General features: G+C 36.0%; 1 protein-coding gene across 5 annotated transcripts in view; it reads left to right on the forward strand.

The window, feature by feature from the left end:
- Positions 1 to 15,471, forward strand: part of PUS10 (pseudouridine synthase 10) — a 73,474-nt gene that overhangs the window by 34,625 nt on the left and 23,378 nt on the right. For all 5 annotated transcript variants that reach the window (XM_065929234.1, XM_065929233.1, XM_065929235.1 and 2 more), the window contains 2 exons: positions 10,028 to 10,062; positions 13,553 to 13,664. In XM_065929234.1, coding sequence (XP_065785306.1) covers positions 10,028 to 10,062; positions 13,553 to 13,664 — 147 coding nt within the window. The remainder of the gene's footprint in view (positions 1 to 10,027; positions 10,063 to 13,552; positions 13,665 to 15,471) is intronic.

Genomic DNA, 15,471 nt, shown 5'->3' on the forward strand with positions numbered 1-15,471 from the left:
ACGTATCCAGCATGTCTTACCTAGGTTCCCAGCAGAACCCATGGGAGTTCATGTCTATTCAGTGATCAGAGTAAGAGGAAGAAATGGGGAAAGGGAGAAAGGAGGTCTTTCTTTCTCCTCTACTACCCAAGGACTCGCATACTTCTTTGCTGAAAAAACAAAAAACCTTTGAGGTTGAGATAATATACACAGAGAAAGTGAGAGAGAAAATTATGTTCCACAATAAATAACAGTGTATTTCAGGGACTTCCCTGGTGGTCCAGTGGTTAAGAATCTACCTTCCAATGCAGGGGACACAGGTTTGATCCCTGGTTCTGGAACTTAGCTCTGACATGCCACAGGGCAGCTAAGACCCAACACAGTCAAATAAATAAATAAATAAATATTTTTTAAAACCAGTGTATTCTGTACTTTTTACATGTTATCTGAGGAAAAACAGAAAATGAGAAAAAAAAAAACAAACCCTTCTCCACATATGTGATTTGAGTCCCTTTTTCATTTCTAATGATGTTTGTCTATGCTAAGGTTCAGTAAATGCTTTTCAAACTTTTTTACTTATGTACCCTTCTCCAGCCCCAAAAGAAGTTTGAGAAACCATGAGCTCCCTTACATATGTTTAAATTGACATCTGAAATGTTTCAATGTAAGTTTAAATAACAAAGAATATTGCTTTTAAAAATGTTTCCATTGGGAGTTGTTCACAGGTGAAATTATTTGAGATTTTCTTATGGTAACTCCAGCCCACATCCCTCTTAAATGAAAAAGGTAATCGAGATAGGTAAAATATATTTAGCCAAATGTTGATAACTTGAGGCTGACTTGAAGGGCACATGGAAATTTGTGCACTGTTCTTTCCACTTGTGTTTGTGTTTTGGTTTCTTCCTTTCATGTTAGAGATTTTCTTCAAATGACTTATGGTCTCTGTGCATTCATTTAAGTACAGAACATTAAAAGGTAATTGAAAGTTATGTGTGGGATGGTGGTGCCTGTTGACTGAGTTTTATTAGAAGAGAACAGGTAGTAAGTTGACTTTTTATATGAAAAGACCATATCACATTATCTGAAAAATTTCCCTCAAAAAGCATCCAGCTTGTCCAGAGAAGAATCCTCTAGTCTCCCGTCAAGAAAGTTATAAGCTCGGCAGCCTGAGTGCCAGAGCGGGGTAGGAAAGGGGGCTGCCGTTCTCTCTGCTCAGACTGTAAGCTCTTATGGACTCCTCCTGTTTTCCTTGCAGGGCTTCACTCCTGCTGTCCTCTTGCCAGGGGCTTCTTAGTGTAGACACCTCTAGTTTGGTTTCTCAGAGTATAAGTCTCCTATTGCTTGGTGTCAGGGAGGGGCAGGGGGTCCATCTGTTCTTTATACAGGCCTTCAACTATTCCCCTTCTTTTTAGTCCACATTTCACCCTCTATTGTCTTAGGTTTCCAGTCCTCAGCTTTGCTGGGCTTGGAGGAGCTAGTATCTCTCTTTGCCAAGATTGAGGGATCAGCTTCCTGGACTCTGCTATTTTCCACTCCTGCATTCCTTTTCTGTTGTACATCGAGAGTTGGGGTGATGAGTATTCTTGTCTCATTGTAGATGGAGTGTCTTTTTTCTGTTTCTCATTCTCCTTATTTTGCAGTGATTTTCCAGAGACGTGAGCACAAAGGGCCTTTTTCCACTATCTTGAAGCCAGAAGTCTGATTATTTTGATAATATTCTTTTAGTATATTTAAAAAGTAATATCTAAAAGTTAATTTTAAAAATGCAATAAAGAAATCTTTATCCCTAAAAATGTTAATGCATTTAGTGCAAATCAAGTTCAATATATGGAATGATTCCAGTCTTATAATTTTCCTAATTTGAATTTTTTTTTTTAACTGTACTGTTCAATTTGTAGGATCTTAGTTCTCTGACCAGGGATTGAACCTAGGCCCTTGGAAGCGAAAGCCTGGTGTCCCAACCACTGAACCACCAGGGAAGACCTTGGAATAATTTTAAAATAATTCTCTTTATAGAGTTCTTGAGTTATTTATTGAAGACCTTTTTTCACAATTAATAGGTGATCAGCAAGTTAATTTATCTCCTTAATATTCCAAAACTTAAAACTTACTTTTAAAAAGCTGTTTTTCTTGGTAGTTGTTTTGAAGTAAAGTTGTATTTATGACTATTGAAATAGAGCCAGTTGATGAACTGAAGCCTCTTGAATCGGCAGGTTCACTTCGCATTAACTGGCATAAGTAGAGCTGGAGAGAAGGAACAGGAAAGACGGAGCAGCTGCAATGAATGAAGGCTTGGGGACAGATATAAATAAAGACAAATAAGGTTCGCCTTGTCCCTCAGTGTCATATGCTAACTGGGTGTCAGTCAGTCAATCAGTCAGTCAGTTCAGTCGCCCAGTTGTGTCCGACTCTTTGCTACCTCATGAATCGCAGCACTCCAGGCCCCCCTATCCATCACTAGCTCCCGGAGTTTACTCAAACTCATGCCCATCGAGTCGGTGATGCCATCCAGCCATCTCATCCTCTGTCGTCCCCTTCTCCTCCAATCCCTCCCAGCATCAGGGTCTTTCCCAATGAGTCAACTCTTCACGTGAGGTGGCCAAAGTACTGGAGTTTCAGCTTCAGCATCAGTCCTTCCAATGAACACCTAAGACTGATCTCCTTCAGGATGGACTGGTTGGATCTCCTTGCAGTCCAAGGGACTCTCAAGAGTCTCCTCCAACACCACAGTTCAAAAGCATCAATTCTTTGGTGCTCAGCTTTCTTTATAGTCCAACTCTCACATCCATACATGACCACTGGAAAAACCATAGCCTTGACCAGATGGACCGTTGTCAGTGGATGCTAATTCTCTAAAATCAAATTCTAAGAGGAAATACCTTTGTACCCTCAGCCACACCCAGTTACTAACAGATATTTGTTGTTATCTCCATTTGACTGATGTCCTTAACTCTAGAGTTACCTGAAATTCAGTCTCCAGATTGTCTCCTCATTAGCACATGACACCGACGGACAAGACTGAACGCTCTCTGTCTTTGTGTCTGTCCCAGAGCCGTCATTCATTGCAGCTGCTCTGGTTTCCGGGTCCTTCTCCTCCTCTATCTCTATTCCACCTTCCCACCCCCATAGAATTTGTTCTTGTAATTATTTCCAGTCATATCCTTCAGAGGAAGGCAAAAATTATCTAGAGTATTGGAAAATGCAATGGAAATTCTCCTTTTTCTTCCCCAGTTCCCCTCAGATTCTCCTTAAAACTCACAAAACAGAAGTAGTAATGCTCTTGGAAACTGTGTCAGTAAAGCTGTACCGCGGTGGCTCAGATGGTAAAGAATCTGCCTGCAATGCAGGAGACCTGGACTCAGTCCCTGGGTTGGGAAGATCCCCTGGAGGAGGGCATGGCAGCCCTCTCTAGTATTCTTGCCTGGAGAGTCCCCATGGACAGAGGAGCCTGGAGGACTACAGTCCATGGGGTCGTAGTCAGACATGACTGAGCGACTAAGCACAGCACACAGCACAGAGCTGTATCTAATTTGACTCTGCAGATTCATTCAGTCTGCTGATTTGTCCTTGCTTCGTTCCTCTTGCTTTGTCACAAATAAAATGTTCAACGTTTTTAATGCTATCTATAGTTTTTTTAATTTTTTTTGCCAACAGTAGTAGGAAAAGTTGGAATGAGAAGATCATATGTCTGGCTTCATTTTCTTTTTTCTCAACCCTGTAGAGAAAGATAATGTAGAGGATTGGGGTGGGTTTTTAAACATGGCTAAAAACAGATCTTTTATTTATCAAAAGAGACATCCAGACTCTGTGTTAGTCATTACATCACAGGTCTGATTTCAGAGATTCTGGGGAACAAAAAAGTAGCAGGGAGGTGATAGTGGTGAGGAGACTTGGGGGTAGGTAAGTGGGAGAGAGAGAGAGAGAAGAAAAGAGAGAGAGAGAGAGAGAGAGTGTGTGTGTGTGTGTGTGTGTGTGTGTGCGCGCGCACTGGGTGGAGAAGAACAGAGGGTCATGCCTCTAGCTGCCCACACTGCTATTGTCATTTCCCTGTAGGTACACGTCTATATTTGTATTATCCTTGCTGTCATAAATGAGCCCAAGAGATGTGTAGGATTCAAAAGACTTTAGAGTTTTAAGGGCATTGGTGGTAATTTAGAAACCCCAACCTCAGTGTTGATCACCAAGTCCTGCCGGTCTGTGTCTTCATTATCTCTTAAAGCTGCCTGCTCCTCTCCAGTCCTACCACCACTGCCATATATATCATTTCTTATTTGAATTACTGCTTTAGTTTACCAAATGTCTTCATTTCCCTTAGTTACCATCTTCTTTCTCTAACTCACATTGCAACCTGAATGAGAATTTCTGAAGACAAATACGATCATGCTACTCCCTTGCTTAAAATCCTTCTGTGGCTCCATTTTGCCTTAAGTGTAAAATCTAAACCCCTTACCATGGGTTCACCAGTTCTATCATTTTAATCCTGTTTCCTCCTTTGTACTTTGCAGCCACACATCCTCAGCTCTTTAGGGACCAATAACCTATAGTTCCCAGGAGTTTCCTGATGCTCTGTGGCCTTTGCACAACAGTTTTTCCCTGTTCGGATTATATTTTCTCCACTCTTCACCCAGGTAATTCTTAATACCTGATTCTTCAGAACTCAGATTAGATGTTACTTCTTGATAATTTTAACAACAAGACTGAACTGAGGATGCCTTAAGTGTCCCCTCAAAATATTTCACTGTCACAGCCCCTACCACTCTGTATTTTTATTTTTATTAATCTTATTAATCATTATTATTGTTGTATTACCATTCTGGGGCTTCCCTGATAGCGTATTTGGTAAAGAAAGTGAAAGTTGATCAGTCATGTCCAACTCTTTGCCAACCCCAAAGATTTGGCTATTGTGAATAGTGATGCTATGAACATAGGGATGCATGCACCCTTTTGAATGATAATTTTGTCCAGGTATATGCCCAGAAGTGGGATTGCTGGATCATATGGTAATTCTATTCTTAGTCTTCTGAGGAACCTCTATTCTATTCTCCATAGTGACTATACTAATTTATGTTCCCACCAACAGTGTAGGAGAGTTCCCTTTTCTCCACATCCTCTCCAGTGTTTGTTACTTGTAAACAAACAAGTGTGAGTTTGTCTCAAAAAATGAGTTTGCTTTTTAATGATGGTCATTCTGACCAGTGTGAGGTGGTACCTCATCATAGTTTTGACTTGCATTTCTCTAATAATTAGTGATGTTGATCATCTTTTCATGTCCCTACTGGCCATCTGTATGTTTTCTTTGGAGAAATGTCTGTTAAGGCCTATTGCCCATTTTTCAATTGAGTTGTTTGGGTTTTTTGTTGTTGTTGTTGAGTTGTATGAGGTGTTTGTATATTTTGGAGATTAAGCTCTCATTGGTTGCATTATTTGCAAATATTTTCTACCAGTCTTTTCATTTTGTTTATGGTTTTCCTTTTCTGTGCTAAAGCTTGTAGGTTTGATTGGGTTCCATTTGTTTATTTTTGTTTTTATTTCTATTGCTTTGGGAGACTGACCTAAGAAAACATTGAATAATTTATGTCAGAGCACATTTTGCCTATTCTTCCTTTTTGGAATTTTATATTGTGATGTCTTATGTTGAAGTCTTTAAGCCATTTTGAGTTTATCTTTATACATGATGTGAGGGTGTGTTCTAACTTCATTGATTTACATGCAGCAGTCCAACTTTCCCAGCAACACTTGTTGAAGAAACTTTTTCCCATTTTATATTCTTGCCCCCTTTGTTGAAGATTAATTGACTGTAGGTGTGTGGTTTTATTCTGGGTTCTCCATTGATCTGTATGTGACAAGTGCCATTTTTAATGCCTCCCCCATCTCTCCTTCCTTCCTTCCTGCCTCCTCTGCTTGAACAGCCTCAATTCCTGGCCTTACTATAACCCACTTTCATTGTTTGCTGGTGAATGAACCCCCAGCTCGGAACTCTAGGCTTAAAAACCATCCCCAGGCATAGCGTTTCCATGACATGTGTATGGGTGTACGCTTGTGTATGTATGTGTCTGTCTGTGTGTCTGCGTGTTGCCAGAGTGCACAAGCACTTTAGTGAGCACGTTATTCAACTCCCGCACTTAGCAAAACTGAGTCCAGGATTAAATTCTCTGGGTCCTGAGTTTTCAGGAGGTGACATGCTACCTTTGTTATCAAATTTGATTAAACTTGGTAACTTTAAGTGGTTCTATTGGGGAGGAAGAATAAAATTTCTTACTCCAGAGAATGAATTTTTTCCACTGACTAAGGAATAGAACATTTATTAAAAGTATCTTGGTTACCTGAAGGGGAGGAATGTACACCTTTTACCTCAGCAGAAGCAGGTCCATGGCATTATTAGCATGTAGTAAAATTGAATAATTGAGCAACACTGACTACTTTGGGATTCAGCCTTCCAGCCCCTGCTGTGTGATTAGTTCAGTCCAACCTGCTGGCATACTTGAGCAGGGAGCCTGCAGGGGATTAAGAAGGAAAAACCCTTTAACAAATCTCAGGTACTAAAGACATTTGATTTAATTTAACATGTTACACATGGTAATCTGGTTTCCCTTGGCTACCTCCACCATACACTGCTTTATAATCAGAGGATGGCAGGGTAGATTACAGACTAGATGGCATCATCTGGAAGGGACCATAGAGAACAGAGGTCAAAAGAGGAAATGAAAAGTTCACTAAAAAAGGACAGAAGAGTCTGAGTCCTCTGAAAAAAAGGACAGATAGTTCTCTACAGTGCAGATAACCAGGAGGGTTTCATTGATGAGGGAGGTTCCAGGACTGCCTTCAGCAGAGCAGTCTGGAATGTGAAGGAAAAGGATCAAGTCTTATAAATCTTTAAAGGGATAATAATTTTATTATTTGTGAATTACAGATAAGGTTTTAATTTAAAAATGACAATAATATGTACCATTTATTAAGTACATGCCAGAAATCTTACTTGGTTCTTTGCATACATAATTTCATTAAATCCTTACAATATCTCTACAAGGGGAATATTAATAGCCCTTTAGAGATGAGGAAACAAGTATTTATTGATCTCTTAAAGTACGGAGACTGAAGAAAGGTGGGATAACATTTACTCCAAGGTTTCAACTTTAGGAGACCATTATTTATTTTTTCTATGATCTCAGAGTCCTAGAAGTCTTAATAGCCCCTGTTATAGAGCAGTATACCCACTAATGTCCATTAATGGTGACCTTTAACCATCCAGAAAAGTTTAAATTACAGTCATCTTTAGTCTTGTCATTGTTCAGTTGCTTAGTCATGTCTGACTCTTTGCAACCCCATGGACTGCAGCACGCCAGGCTTCCCTATCCTTCACCATGTCCCGGAGCTTGCTCAAACTCATGTCTGTTGAGTCTGCCATCCAACCATTTCATCCTCTGGCATCCCCTTCTCCTGCCTTCTATCTTTCCCAGCATCAGGGTCTTTTCCAGTGAGTCAGTTCTTCATATCAGGTGGCCAAAGTATTGGAGCTTCAGCTTCAGTCCTTCCAATGAATATTCAGGATTTATTTCCTTTAGGATTGACTGGTATTATCTCCTTGCAGTCCAAGGAACTCTCAAGAGTTTTCTCCAACATCACAGGTTCAAATGCATCTTCGGTGCTCAGTCTTCTTTATGGTTCAGCTCTCACATCCACACATGACTACTGGAAAAACCATAGCTTTGACTAGATGAACCTTTGTCAGCAAAGTAATGTCTCTGCTTTTTAATATATTGTCTAGGTTTGTCATAGCTTTTCTTCCAAGGAGCAAGTGTCTTTTAATTTCATGGCTGCAGTCACTGTCTGCAGTGATTTTGGAGCCCAAGAAAATAAAGTGTCTCACTATTTCCATTGTTTCCCCATCTATATGCCATGAAGTGATGGGACTGGATTCCATGATCTTAGTTTTTTGAATGTTGAGTTCTACCAGCTTTTCACTCTCTTCTTTCACCTTCATCAAAAAACTCTTTAGTTCCTCTTCACTTTCTGCCACAAGGGTGGTGTCATCTGCATATCTGAGGTTGTTGATATTTCTCCTGGCAATCTTGATTCCTTGATTCCAGCTTGTGATTCATCCAGCCCAGCATTTTGCATGATGTACTCTGCATAGAAGTTAAATAAACAGGGTGACAATATACAGCCTTGATGCCCTCCTTTCCCAACTTTGAACCAGTCTGTTGTTCCATGTTCGGTTCTAATTGTTGCTTCTTGACCTGCATACAGGTTTCGTGGGAGGCAGGTAAGGTGGTCTGGTATTTCCATCTCTTGAAGAATTTTCCATAGTTTGTTGTGATCCATACAGTCAAAAGCTTTAGTGTAGTCAATGAAGCAGAAGTAGATGTTTTTCTGGAATTCTCTTGCTTTGTCTATGACCCAGCAGACATTGGTGATTTGATCTCTGGTTGCTCTGCCTTTTCTAAATCCATCTTATACATCTGTAAGTTCTCAGTTCATGTATTATTGAAGCCTTGCTTGGAGGATTTTGAGCATGACTTTGCTGGCATGTGAAATGAGTGTAATTGTGTGGTAATTTGAGCATTCTTTGGAATTGCAGTGAAAACTTACCTTTTCAGTCCTGTGGCCAATGCTGAGTTTTCCAAATTTGCTGGCATCTTTGTATAACTCTCTTATTTTACACACTAGGAAATTGAGTGCCAGACATCTGGTAAAGCCTAAAACCAGGTCTTCCAACTCCTTAATTTGTGTATTCCACCATGACCATACACTTTCAAGGAAGGCTTGAGTAAATGGAAGGCAGGAGGGAAGGGGTCTTGCAGCACTATAAATGATACTAGATTGAGGTAGCAAAGTAAACAAACTAATAGATTGGAAGGTGCTGATGAAACATTTAGGTACTGGAAACAGTTGTAGTTCTTACCTAACTAGTGATTAATTTATTCTGCTTAGCTAATATCTGGTCAAATTAATGCACCTAATGTTTCTAAATGATCCTAAGTCTTTAGAAGTCTCTGGTGCCCTACTAGCCATTTGAAGTTTAAAAGGACATATGAACAACAAAAGCTGTCTCTCCAGGTCTTAAAATGAATATGACTGGCCATTTTTGTGACATGTAGAAGCAGAGACTACATGTGGTATTTTATTGACTTACACATTTATGCTTCTGTCATATTCACAAAATGCTGTATATATGGGGCAGGCCATATGTTACCTTTCTTTGAGGTGAAAGCTATGGAAGTCTAATGGCACACTAAGACATCTTGGTGTCACACACTTAGTATACAAAGCATTTTACATGAATTTCACTAAGTCCTCATAACAATTGTGATTGTAAATGTTATTGTTTTCATTTTCAGTTTTTTAAATTAATCCTTCCCAGAGCATTTTCCATAGCATTTTATTATGAAAAATTTCAAACCTGTATTAAAATTGAAAGAATTGTATAGTGAACCCACATATACCCACTTAGATTCTACACTTATTTTTCTATATTTGCTTTTTTTTAATACACCTATCCATTTATCCACCCACACATCTTAGTTTTTGTTATATTTCAAAGTGAGTTATAGACATTAGTACATTATTCTCCTAAACACTTTTATGTGGATATCATTAATTTGAGTTAAAAGTGTTAGCTGTATTAAAAAACAAAAACAGAAAACTGAGTCCTTCAAATCTATGTTTTGGGGACACAGTATGTACTCATTCAGTTTGGGCTTTCCCCCATGAAACAATAAGATATTTTAAGAGAAAAATGTGAGCCACCCATATTAAAAAACACTTGTAACTTATTAATGAGAAATAGAAATCTGTGGGGAGGAGGGGGATACCCCTGTTGAATTCCTAGGCCACAGCAAGTCAGCACTGCAAATGAGGCATCTTACCTCATTTCTGATTTTAAATGAGATTGAGGTCATTGCCACATTTCTGAACAGTAACTCCTCTTCTACAGGGGAGAGTTTGATTAGCAAATTACTTAAGCACTTTAGTAATGATATTGGAACCAAATTTCAATGAACATTTTTCCCTTTTCTCTTCTTTCTGGGTGTGACTTAATTGCCTACAGCATGCTGCTTGGTTGCTGGTAAAACAGGAAATGGGGTAAGTAATTTACATAGGGAATTTTTACTGCCATTTAAATATAAGCTACTTGATTCTTAAAGTACTTTTACTACTACTCTTTTTTTAGAGTGAGTTCACTAGCTACTAGAGAAATTGGCACAAAGAAAAATTTTTATTTTATATATTTAGGTGTTAACCTTGTTTAACTGGTTTATTGCACAGCATGTTAGTAGTCTCATTTTTTGGTAGATTTATCATGAACATAAATGTATTTTTATAATCATTATGCACTTATATAATATAGTTTGGCAGCTTATTTTAAAGGAACACATTTTATGCTGGTCTTAGAAACTAAATTATAAAACTAATTATGCTGTAAAAGATACGTAGTAAAGTCCTAGTTAAGGCAGACCAACAATAAGTTTATACATAGGTAAGACATGGAAAACATACATCCACAGTCCTTTATCTGAAACTCTTGGTGGCAAATGTGTCTTGGAATTTAGAGTTTTTTAGACTTTCGAAATGTAATACAGTGTAAATACCATATGTGATATACCTCTCTTCTCTGGGGTAGTATTGTATTATCAAGCATTAATATTTCTGCAGTGGAGCATACCAGTATTCACACCAAATTTGATAAAGCTTTACATGTTTAAGTCAGAGTTTGGTTGCCAACTGAGTTAAGGAAAAAGCTCTTTAATTTCCCAGAGCTTTCTGGATTTTGAAACTAAAAATTTTATACCAGTATGAAAAGGGCCAGGTAACTACTGGAGATGCCTGTGTACTCCTGAAAGAAAACCAGAGAGAATTACGAATTTCTGTATCAGAATCTCATACATTTTACAGAAAATTAGTTCATCTGGCATTTTTGTGTGTGTTGTATTTCACATCTGCATTTTTAAAAGGGTAGTAACCACATATTTATCAAAGGTTTTGGGGTTCTGTTAGGTTATGTTAAATTAGTCTCAAGTGCTTGTGATTCTGGCATAATGAAATTTGATCCTGTGTTTGAGAAGTTTTTATTAATAGCATAGTCAGAGCATGCTATTTTTTAAATGTTTTCAGTTTCCATCCTCCTTTCTTATTGTGGTGCTTTCTTATTGAACGATTTTAAACCAAGGTTAGCTCTTCCAAAGATCCTGATCAATATAGGGATACTAAAACAGAAAAAAAAATGCAGAATACTACTCTTTTCTCTTAATATCCCTAGTTCATTCTATAATAATCATGTCAAAAGGCTGTGGAGGGATTACCATTAAAGAATTGATTCAAGGAACTTAGAAAAACAGTGTATTGGGTATTTTGGTTCATCTTTGCTTAAGAATGATTATCCTGTTGTTCTCTATAGAAAAAGTGATTGTAATTGATATCCTCATCATTAGTTATCTAACAGAGGCGAGGGAAATGCAGTTTCTAAGTATTAAATTGGCACTGAATTTACCTTAATGACTACTGATTCCTCTAAAGGACCATCAATCATAAGCTAAGGACCTCTGTGAAAACATTCACCTTTAATTATATTAGAAAAGCTATTAAGTACATTCAACTTGCAGGATTGAAAATCTGGCATTTTAAATACTGTATTTTTACCTTAAAGGTGAGGCTAAGGTTTCCAAAATGTCTGTTAACCCTTTCCTATAGTTCATTAAACTGGAAGGAAAAAAATACCTGTAGTTGAAGTTTTTAAACTGGAGTAAGGTACTTTAAATTTAAATGTATTTCAAAAACTATGAAGGACCTAAAATATTAATTTTCTTAAACACATAATGAATAATGTTTTCATCTGTTTTTAGGATTGACTTTGACTACAATCCTTTGTACTTTAGATTCTCTAAAGTCTAAACAGTTTTAAAGGGTTTTCCATTCTTGTGTTTTCTGTTTTCACCTTTTTATTCTTTAAAATGTGTGCTCATACCTTAATTATTTAATTAATAATAATAATAATATTTTAATATTAAATAATAATTAAATAGTATTATATAATTAAATAATTTATATTATTAAATAATTAAATATTAAAATAACATTTTAATAATAAAACTGTGATGCTGTTTTATGCAAATAATCATTAGTTAAACTGTTGATGCAATATCAAGATAGTCTTTGAAAATTCCTAAAATGTTTCTGATATTCAGAGAACTAGGAACAGTTTGTGAAGCTCAAACAGTTAGTGTTTGAATAAGTTCATAAGTGTAGAGAAGTAATTTATTTTTTTTTGTCAGATGTAAAGCTTATCAGAGTCCTTTATTGTTAAACCACAATCCCAAAGCATATGAAAGCATTCAGTTTGAACAGTTATCTCAGCTGGATTAAAATGGGTAGATCAGCTATTTCTTAATTTACATTTTTATACTACTCTTTTCTCTTAATATCCCTAGTTCATTCTATAATAATCATGTCAAAAGGCTGTGGAGGGATTACCATTAAAGAATTGATTCAAGGAACTTAGAAAAACAGTGTATTGGGTATTTTGGTTCATCTTTGCTTAAGAATGATTATCCTGTTGTTCTCTATAGAAAAAGTGGTCTTTATATTGTGTGTATATAATTATATTTTTAGATCAATTAAATTTAGCAATCAACAAAATTATTTTTTATTTTCTTCTCATAGTTCATAGTGTCTTTTGGTGTTGAAGAATTAAATATAGTAGATATTGACTATATTGTCTTTTTTATTAGTGAAAATTGGATGTTAAAAGAAATGATTCACAAGTTGGTCTAAACATCTCTTTTGTTAAAAAGAAGTCCTATAAATAGCTATAACTGATTTAAAAATTTAATTATTTGAATGACAGGGGCCTGTTTATTAGTGATATTTCAGAGTAGAGCTGTTTAAATATTACCATATTATGTTTTTCTTTTCTTTCACTTCAGTTCCTTTCTATCTCAATTTTAGGTTACAAACTAAAAGCTAGAGATCATAATTGGGACTTCCCCAAACCTGTTTATTGGCTATGAGTAGATTTGGGGGGAATGTAAAATGTTTATTAAGACACATATATGTTGTTAAATTAGTGAACATTTTAGAGCACTGATGCTTTAGGATTTAATCTTCTTTACCAGTAAAGAGAAGTACAGCTTTTACATTGATTTCCCAAAAGTAAGTCCCCATTATCAGGAAGAAAGTAGATGTAAACATTTTGGTCTGGGTGAAATTATTGTAATACACAGTTTGTAATTTCTGAGCAATAAACAATCTTCTCTATTCCATCTTTCCATCTTTTGACATATAAATCCTGGAATCTGGCAATTCTATCTCAGAAAAACTCACTTATATGCCTTTGTCTTTGAAACTTCAAAATTTGTCCTATATGCCATTAAAAAAAAAAAGTAGTTTCTTGATTCTACTAGAATATAGGTCCACAAACTGAGGAAACTTTGTCTGCTTTGGTCTCTGCTTTCTATCTAATGTGTAAAATAGTGCCTTCACATAGTAGGCACTCAATACATTTTAATGATCGCATAAATTCTTGCCTTCATAAAAATGATGTTTTTCATATCAGTGAATTAATTTTTATGTTATTCAGAAAGCAGAGTCTGTCGCTGGGAAGAAATGATATAGTTCAGCTAAAAGAAGCCTACAAATGGATAACTCACCCCCTGTTTTCAGAGGAACTGGGTGTTCCCATTGATGGAAAGGTATTGGGTCATCAGCATTGTTAATTTTATTCTCTGGTTTTACTAGTTTTACTTCATTATATGGCAGAGTTTTGGTTACCCAAAGGAATCTTCTCTTTCAATAATCCAATAAAAGTTGCTTAAGCTTTTACAGTTCTTAAATTGAGGTTAAAATTGAGATTAAAGTTTTTCTTTTTCTTTTTTGAATTTCTTTGTGATCAAGACACTTATGAGTGTAACAGGTGCTGTGTACTCTAATTGACCTTAAAAGGTTAGAAATGAATTTGTGCCTTTAAGTATATTTATAGTTTAATTAGATAGATTTACTGATATAAAGCTATACATAAATAACTATGAACAAGTGTGGAGTCAACTCTAGACTATTTAATTTTGGTTATCTGTGGCTAGTCTTGTTTTCAAATATGTAGACAGAACCTGTTCAACTATAGGGAGCATGGGCTCAACCTATCCCGCCTTGTTGGTATCTCAAATCCCTCGTCTTTAATTTTAAGCAGAGTGCCTTTGAAACCAGAACACTTCCCATCCCCTCTATTCCAGGGTAGACCTTGCTTCAGCCTTTGAAATGGACTGAATTTTAGGGAAGAGCTCAGTAGATTTCCAGACGTGGAAACAGGACATATTCCCAGCTCATCTTAAATTAGATTTTAATAGTATGGCCTCATTGCTTCATCATTTTGCTTGAAGGAAATTCCCTGGGTATCAGACACACCCCTATTCAAATAAAATCACAAAACCATCTTTCAAAGCTAAACAATTAAAAAATTTTCCTTATTCTGAATTATATAGCTCTGTTTCCCTCTGTTAGTAAGAATAAACTTTGTCCTTTAAACTGAAAACCGAGAGAATAGAGAATAAAACCACTTCACAGATAGTATGAAGAGGAAATGAGGTGATGAAAGTACTTTGGAAATTAGAGAAGTCATTGATGCAAAATATTTTTAACTCAAATTTCAGTTTGAAGTACAGATAATTTTACATGTTGAATCAGTGAGAACAGAAAATAGAAAACAAAAGATGCAGTAATGTTCTAATAGATTCAGGATGAATGAAGTTTTCTTAAGTAAAAGGAATATGTCGTAATTTTAATTTTATTTTGTTGATTTGAGTAGAACAAAAAAAATTAGTCTTTCACTATTGTGATTAAGAGCTGCTAATAGGCCTGCTGACGATCCAATGCAATCGATAAATATAAAATTCAATAAAAAGGAAGAATTATTATATGACATTTATATCTTTTTTTCAGTGTGAAATTTTGTATAATCTCCATGGAGGTAAATGTATATAGAGTATTAAATTGTGCTTCTTTGTGTGTACAAGGATATTCATTGTAGCATTTAAAAAAATTTTTTTTTAATTTATTTTTAATTAAAAGATAATTGCTTTACAATGTTGTATTAGTTTGCCATATAGCAACACTGTACCATTTTTTTAAAATGGTAAAACTTAACTACAACTTAAATGTTCAGCAATCTTACAGGTGAAAAGATGTTCATGTTGTAATATTAACTGTATTAAGCAGTTTCCTAAATGTCTATTTAATATACCAAGAAGTACATATATTTATGTTTATATTCAAAAAATGACTAGAAGGGAACATGTCAAACTGTTACTAGTTCTACCTCAGTGGAGTGGGATTGAAAACCCATTATTTTATATTATTATTATGTATTACATTTTTAATGAGACAAAAAATTAAGATCTTTCTTTTAAAAATCACATCTATTAAAAACTTTGAGAACTTAATAAAGAAACCTCAGACAGAGTTTTTAGGCATGTGCATAAATAATAGTTGCTAATTCTAATCATA

This window comes from Muntiacus reevesi, chromosome 3 (genome assembly GCF_963930625.1).
Source record: "Muntiacus reevesi chromosome 3, mMunRee1.1, whole genome shotgun sequence".
In the NCBI taxonomy this organism is placed as follows: domain Eukaryota; kingdom Metazoa; phylum Chordata; class Mammalia; order Artiodactyla; family Cervidae; genus Muntiacus; species Muntiacus reevesi.